Here is a 7,725-nt window from a genome sequence, read left to right as displayed (position 1 = left end):
TCAAAGTATATTGAAGGAATGAACAGTTTCTTATGTGCAATGAATCACCATAAAAGTCTTTCTCCACCTCCACCTCCATCACCATGAAATGTCCTTCTCCACCTCCTGTTAATGTCCTTCTCCACCTCCTGTTAATGTCCTTCTCCACCTCCTGTTAACGTCCTTCTCCACCTCCTGTTAACGTCCTTCTCCACCTCCTGTTAATGTCCTTCTCCATCACCATGAAACGTCCTTCTCCACCTCCTGTAACATCCTTCTCCACCTCCTGTTAACATCCTTCTCCATCTCCTGTTAATGTCCTTCTCCACCTCCTGTTAACATCCTTCTCCATCTCCTGTAACATCCTTCTCCACCTCCTGTTAACGTCCTTCTCCATCTCCTGTAACATCCTTCTCCACCTCCTGTTAACATCCTTCTCCACCTCCTGTTAACGTCCTTCTCCATCTCCTGTTAACGTCCTTCTCCATCTCCTGTAACGTCCTTCTCCACCTCCTGTTAACATCCTTCTCCATCTCCTGTAACGTCCTTCTCCTTCTCCTTTAACGTCTCTCCTTATCTCCTGTTAATGTCCTTCTCCATCCCCTATAATGTCCTTCTCCACCTCCTGTTAACGTCCTTCTCCACCTCCTGTAACATCCTTCTCCATCCCCTGTAAAGTCCTGTAATCTCCTCATCTAATAGAGGTGCAGGAGATCTGGGGTGAGCGATTATCCATGTCTACTGCATTTTTAAACACAGCTTCACGTTTTCCAGCGGCTGTGGCTACATAACATTATTCCGAACCACTCAGCTTGTCGGGAATGTTAAAGATTGAGCTTTGAAAATGAGGTGATAGCTGACTCTACCTGGCCGTGTGGAGCTCAGCTCCACCTGTACCTACCCGCTAATGATATTCTAGCCCCGTACTGGTCATGTTCAGTCACGCTTAGTTCTCACATAGTTCTCACTGTTAGCAAAAGGGTTTGGGAAAAAAATCACAAACGTGAAATATTGTATTTAATAATCTGTTTGTCTAAGATTTACTTTCTTTCATTTTTAGAGGGGTGAACTGATACTGAAAGTGGCAGTGTTTTTATGACAGTAGTTTTTATGACAAGATGACATTTCTGAGGATGGCTCTGTGTCCTAACATAAATAGTCTACCACTTAAAAAGCTTTCAGGTAAAACTTTTGTGAATTACAGCATGAAAGAGGCTGAAAAATGTCATTCACTTACAGAGTTAATAATCAACTTCACCAGGATGAACAACAAATGGTATTTCTTCTATTTTTATTTCATTTAAAATTGTATAATTTGTGCTGACCTCCCAGCTGGAATGAGGGAAAGAGTGAATTACATTGTCATGAAAGTCAGAAGGCATCCCTTTCTTCTGGGGGGTTCCTCTTGGGGGACAGTTCTTCTAGGGGCACTTCTTTGGGGTGGTTGTTCTGGGGCAGTTCCTCTGGAGAGGTTCTTCTGCAGAGGTTGCTCTGGCATTTGTACAGGTCAGTGTCATTTGCTTTCAGAGTCTTCACTTAACGTGCTGTGATGAGATGTGTAGACAGTTCAGTTTATGATAATATTAGAAGCAGGGGATGTACAAGCAAAACATTTTTTAAATTTCGTACTTTATTGGATATTTTATTGTCAGTTATAGGAGAACTGAAACTTCCATACCAGAAGAAAGACAGCAGACACTACATGCTTCAAAGCCTCTTCTCCGGTGGCAAACATGTTCTGCACTTCCCATGACTGCATGACATGACCGTATGTCCGAATCCCAAATGTATGCCGTTTTAATGGGTTCCAGGCTGGATCGGAGAAAGATGGATCAGAAGGGTAAAATGGAACAAGACCTTTCTTTTGACCTTTTCAGAGGTCACATATGTTGACTGGGACAAATTCCTATAGAGATCCACAGTGAGATCATCTGATATCCACAGAAGGGAGTTTGAATCAGAAATGATCTGTTCTCAGATGTTCAGACACTCACCCATGTTGGTCACTTGTCTGAAGTGCAATTAGTTTTAGAAAACTGGACTTTTAGAGAAAGACGGAAGGCACTTGGGATGATGTATTTGGGATGTTGTAAATATGATGTATGTGTGAAAAGGCACTTAAACTTGGGTAACATCATACATGTATTCAAGAGAAGTATCTCACGTCTAGCACTGAAAGAACTGTATGGCTACTTGATACATACTCATTGAATATAATGGAGCTTATAAACAAACTGCAAATGGTATTTTAAAGGGGGAAGCCTGGTCACTCTCTAATTGCTAACTAGTTGTGTGTTTTGCTTGTCTTCATAACCGAGGACTGATACAGTTCACTGGTTTAATGTTATGTGTACAGCACTTACTGTTATCCTGTGTGTGTGTGTTAGAATATAGTGCTTTCTGGAGGATCCACCATGTTCAGGGACTTTGGGCGTCATCTGCAGAGGGACCTGAAGCGTGTGGTTGACTCTAGACTCCAGCTGAGTGAAGAACTCAGTGGAGGCAGGATAAAGGTTAGTGTTTGGGTGTGTGGAATGGAAATCCAAAGCCGTATGTCAGCCCCCAAACGCTGAACAGCATGGAAACGCGGGGCTTGCATGCCAACATTTTAAGCAGTGGATGAAATGTAGAGGCCTGCTAATGGCTGTGCGCTATGCTGTCTTGGCTTCAAGTTCTTCATTTGTTGTTCATGTTAGTGCGCACACTTTAACTTTAATATTTTTATTAGCATTTTTGACAATCTCTAGCTTTTAAGAAGGAGAGCTTATTATTGAAATCAGTTTACAATGCTCAGTTCCTTTCTCTCAGGCACAAACCTTTTCACACACAGCTGTTCTGCTACACACTGCTATACAGCATAGCCACACAAATCCATGCCCAGACTTCTGATGTCATGGGCGAGAGGGTGTTCAGAAAAAGCTGCGCCAAGACGTGAGCAAAGTACAGGACTGGAGCAGAAACAGTACCTGGAGATGCAACGTATTTCAGCTAAAATGGCTTCATATCATAGCAGTACAGACTGGGGATCTGATCAGCTCCTCTCTTTACATCCGGCTGGGTAGAAATTGTGTAATTGTGTAATAGTAATTGTGTGGGCACGGTGTGTGTGTGTAATTCCTACATTTAAAATGGAAAAATAAATAAATAAATACAGTTGCACAGATATGTCAATCAGATGTGTCAATCAGACTGAGCTTCTGATAAGATGCCAGTGCTGACACCAAATAATCATAAATAGACAAATCTTGATAAAAGTAATTTAGAACATTGAACAGTGCCTTAATAGTTGAATATATGAAGTGTCTGGAGTTTCAGAAAGTCCCAGACAGCTTGCAGGAGGTGCCTCATGGTGAAAGAGTTTCAGAGGAGACACTCCAACTCTGGTTAAGTGGCCCATCTGATTCAGAGTTTAACACGGCATGAAGCCATTTCTAGCACACATAGCGGATGTTTGAACCTTACATAGAATGATTACAAAGGACAGAACCCTGAATCTGCTCTGTCTCCTTCTGTGCTTGAGAGAGACTGATAGAGAGGGGAAGTCAGGCTTTTTTTAAAAAATAGATAACGGAAATGAGACATCTGATTGTCATCAGCTAGGATAAAATTGTGTCTAGAGGGTTACCTGGAAGGAAGTCTGGAAACTTAGGAAATGTTTTACAGATAAAACCTTAGACTTGAATCAATGGAGAAATGATCTGAAGGTTCACCAAATTTTTAGAGTTGATGTAACAAAGAAAAGATGTGAATTTAACTCTCTGCTGTGCCTCGCGCTTATAATTCTGTCCTATTAAAAAGCCTAAAAAGATCAAATGTACTATATTTGTATTATTTGTGTAGCACATTTTTAAAAGAGGTTTTATATTACAACGATAAAATACAATAGGAAAAAGAGCTTTAGAGTGAAATGAATAAAAGTGCAGTTGGGTAACGTGTTTTACAGTTAAGTCTAAAATGAAAGTTATATGCAGAAAGTCATAATTCCATGAGGTTTTAAATGTGTGCATGTTAAAATGTTTTTGAATGCACTGAGCTGCGACCTCCCAGGAGTCATAATAACTAAATGCATATTCCACCTTCAGCCAGAGCTTTGTAAATACTCGTAGATTCCTAATAGAAGACCTAAAAAGAACATACACTTACTGGCCATTTTATCCACTACATCCTGCTAGTACCAGGTTGAAGCCCCTTTTGACTTCAGATTTGCCTTAATTCTTAATTCCCCACTTGCACTAAGGAGAATATCATGGACCTCAGAGATATTACAGAGGTGCTAAGAAATAATTGATCTTTCTAATAATAAATAATGATAATAACTAAATCTCCCCTCTGGGTTTCATTTCCAGTTAGCAGAAGATCTTGTTATATCTTCTGTAAACCTCAGGCATCGGATGTTAAGGTCACATATACCTGGGTGTCATCCAATGTTATACCCACTGATTATATTAGTTAGGGCAAACAGATGTAGGATAAGTAATGAAGAGCCCTGATCAGCCCTTAAGACACATCACATAGTACTGCACAGGGTACTACACAGAGTACTGCACAGGGTACTACACAGAGTACTGCACAGGATACTACACAGAGTACTGCACAGGGTACTACACAGAATACTGCACAGGATACTACACAGAGTACTACACAGAGTACTGCACAGGGTACTACACAGAGTACTACACAGAGTACTGCACAGGGTACTACACAGAGTACTGCACAGGGTATTACACAGAGTACTGCACAGTGTACTACACAGAGTACTGCACAGGGTACTACACAGAGTACTGCACAGGGTACTACACAGAGTACTGCATAGGATACTACACAGAGTAAAGCACAGGATACTACACAGAGTAAAGCACAGGATACTACACAGAGTAAAGCACAGGATACTACACAGAGTACTGCACAGGGTACTACACAGAGTACTGCACAGGGCTGAGATGAGTACTCAGTGAGGCTTAAGTGGTCTCCAACCAGTCTAGCATGACACCAGAGACGCCGACCTGACAGAGACGGACAGGCTACCTGAGTCGGTGTTAACTCTCAAATCACAGGCAGTCATTCAACTGAAAGGAAACTAACTTATTATTTCCCAAGAAGTTAAATGTTTAGCGAAGTTAAATGATTGCAGTGTCATTCCCAAGTACTGAGAAGTCAAGATTGCTTTTCTTAGAGGCCTGAGAATAGTTGTTTTGAGACTGTGTGACTAAATGGCATATTGAATATTAGATTATGTATATTAATCAGGGCATCAGCGGAATATGAGTTTAATACTCGCTTAAAGATATCAGTGGGCAAAAGGAAGAAAGGCTCATATAGCGTTTTACATCTCTGCATGCAACCCATTGCAATTATTGATAAAGAAGATTTAGGTCGGAGTGTTAAGAGGGTTAATCAATCTGTCTACAGAGGAATGAAGGAACTTTGTGTTGCCATTGTGATCGTCAGTCAGACAGGAGGAATAAACGTTTCTGATAAGTTCTGTTTGTGCACTGAGCATGACTTGAGATGTAAGGGATGGTTCAAGTGGACAGAGGATCCAGGAATGGGGTGCCAGCCATAACGGCCCAATGGAAGTGCAGTTGTGTTGAAGCAGTGACGTTCTTTGCAGGTTTTCAGTCATTCAGGGTGTTAATTTGTCTCATAGTAGTAGGTTAACATGACAGGCTTTGTAGTAAACATGTTCTCTGTCTCATCCGACAAGCTTCGTATTTTCGTCTGTGTTTGGAAATTCCCTGACATTCAAAACTCTTGTCGTCACCTTGACAGTTGTGAGGTCATGAAACAAAACGTCTTTCTTACAGTTCCCTTGACTTACTAATATTGCGCCAGCAGGGCTGATTCAACTCCAGTTAACTCCAGTCAGTACTGTTCAGGTGTGTATGTTATCAAACGTATGAGCAAAGAGAAGCTCCAACAGTGTTCATGTTATGACTCAATTGTAAAAGGTCTGTAAAAATACATTTTGCCATGAGATCATACAGGTTGGTTATTGTAAAAGTTATATTAAATGTTTACATTAGTATGCCTGCTTTCATATATTGTAATTATATTTTGCACACACACACACACACACACACACACACACACACACACACACACACACACACACACTCACACACACACACACACTCACACACACACTCACTCGCACACACACTCACACACACACACACACACGCACACACTCACTCACACACACTCACACATACACACACACACACACACACACTCACACATACACACACACACACACACACACACACACACACACACACACTCACTCACTCACACACACTCACACACTCACTCACACACACACACACATACACACCCACACATAGGGTACTAGGGTAATATATATATATATAAACAAACTAATAACATGCATATGGGGAGACGTTCTCAGGTGAAGTCATAAACAGTTGACTTTTTTTGTATCAGTTTTGACTTTTTGCCTTTAGTTTCAAGTTTAAAGGTTTTTTTTCTGAGACCACTTTGCACAAGACCCAAAACATGTCCAGAAGCAGTGAATGTTGAATGTGATGATAGTGTACATGCAATAGTTCCTTCTCTATTATAAATGACAGAATATTAAATAAACAAAGATTAGTTTATATTTGTAACAGAGATAATAGTTTATCAGAACTGGGGTAGAGCCTAAATACGCACATGAACATCTTATATGGATTTGAAAATTTAATACTAATAATATATTCTTATTGGAGAAAAATGCAAAGGTATCAAATTCTATTTAAATTGTTAATTTATTAATTTTAGTTCATGTTCATATAGAGTTTGAGAAGATGTATAGACTTTATCTTAGTGAAGCCAAATAATCTGTTTTCTTCTTAAATTTGCATTATTTATGTATTAGGTGAACACAAATATAGAAGTATTGAAGGTACAACTTCAAGAGATTAAAACTCTGCTGTTTGAAGACAACGTGAATACACTCACTTTACAGCTCCTGACCTTTCATGTGATACTGATGTGTTCTTCCTGTTTCTGAGTATAACTCTCCTGCCTTACTGTCCTCTCTCTCTCTCTCTCTCTCTCTCTCTCTCTCTCTCTCTCTCTCTCTCGCTCTCTCTCTCTCTCTCCCTCTCTCTCTCTCTCTCTCTCGCTCTCTCTCTCTCTCTCCTCTGTTTTTCAGTCATAGTTGTTTTCAGAACTGAAGGATGACTAAACCTGTTCCTATTATGATTTTTGATTAAGTGTCCATATTTACTCTAATTTAGTTCACATCGAGGGTTAATCTGTATTCAAGAGATGGTCATTCGACTCTCGATGTCAGACTTTAGTGGCAGGTTTGGCTTGGACCTTGTGCAAGGCTGGCATTATTCAAATAACAAAGGCTTCTAGAGGGGGACGTCACAGACGCGCTGGTCGGTAGGTTGCTGTCCTGCTCAGTCCTCTCTTCAGAACATCTGCAGTGATAAAGACTTTTAAATCATACTCACATTTTGCCCCATTAACTTTTTATTTTTCTGTAACTGATAACAACAGCACCCACACCAGTTGCCAGAGCTTTGGCTATTGTTAGCGATTTTTCTTTGCTGTTTCCTTTGTTATAAATATTGTGTACCAAGTGAGTGGCCTTGTAGTTCATGTTGGTTAGAACATGTTGGTTTGTCTGGTTCTGAATCAGCCAGAGACACAGTTCACATGGAGAAACCCAGAGGTTAAAACCATTGTGAGATTTGGGATGTATTATTATTATTATTATTATTATTATTATTATTA

The 7,725-nt window shown here is 40.3% G+C and overlaps 1 protein-coding gene across 15 annotated transcripts in view; it reads left to right on the top strand.

Annotated features, from left to right (window-relative positions):
- actr3b (actin related protein 3B) overlaps nt 1-7,725 on the top strand; it is a 52,945-nt gene that overhangs the window by 9,798 nt on the left and 35,422 nt on the right. For 8 of the 15 annotated variants that reach the window (XM_081696367.1, XM_035530908.2, XM_081696362.1 and 5 more), the window contains one exon: nt 2,367-2,492. The exons of 5 other annotated variants lie outside the window; for them this stretch is intronic. In XM_081696367.1, the coding sequence (XP_081552493.1) occupies nt 2,367-2,492 (126 nt within the window). Of the gene's footprint in view, nt 1-2,366; nt 2,493-2,809; nt 6,077-7,725 lie in introns of those variants that run through there. 2 more of the 15 variants (XM_081696366.1, XR_014116921.1) reach the window with 2 other exon arrangements.

Source organism: Electrophorus electricus, chromosome 14 (genome assembly GCF_041902795.1).
Source record: "Electrophorus electricus isolate QZ-2024a chromosome 14, ASM4190279v1, whole genome shotgun sequence".
NCBI classification, from domain to species: Eukaryota; Metazoa; Chordata; class Actinopteri; order Gymnotiformes; family Gymnotidae; genus Electrophorus; species Electrophorus electricus.
The sequence above is the reverse complement of the archived record's forward strand: the minus strand, read 5'-3'. Positions and strand labels throughout refer to the sequence as shown.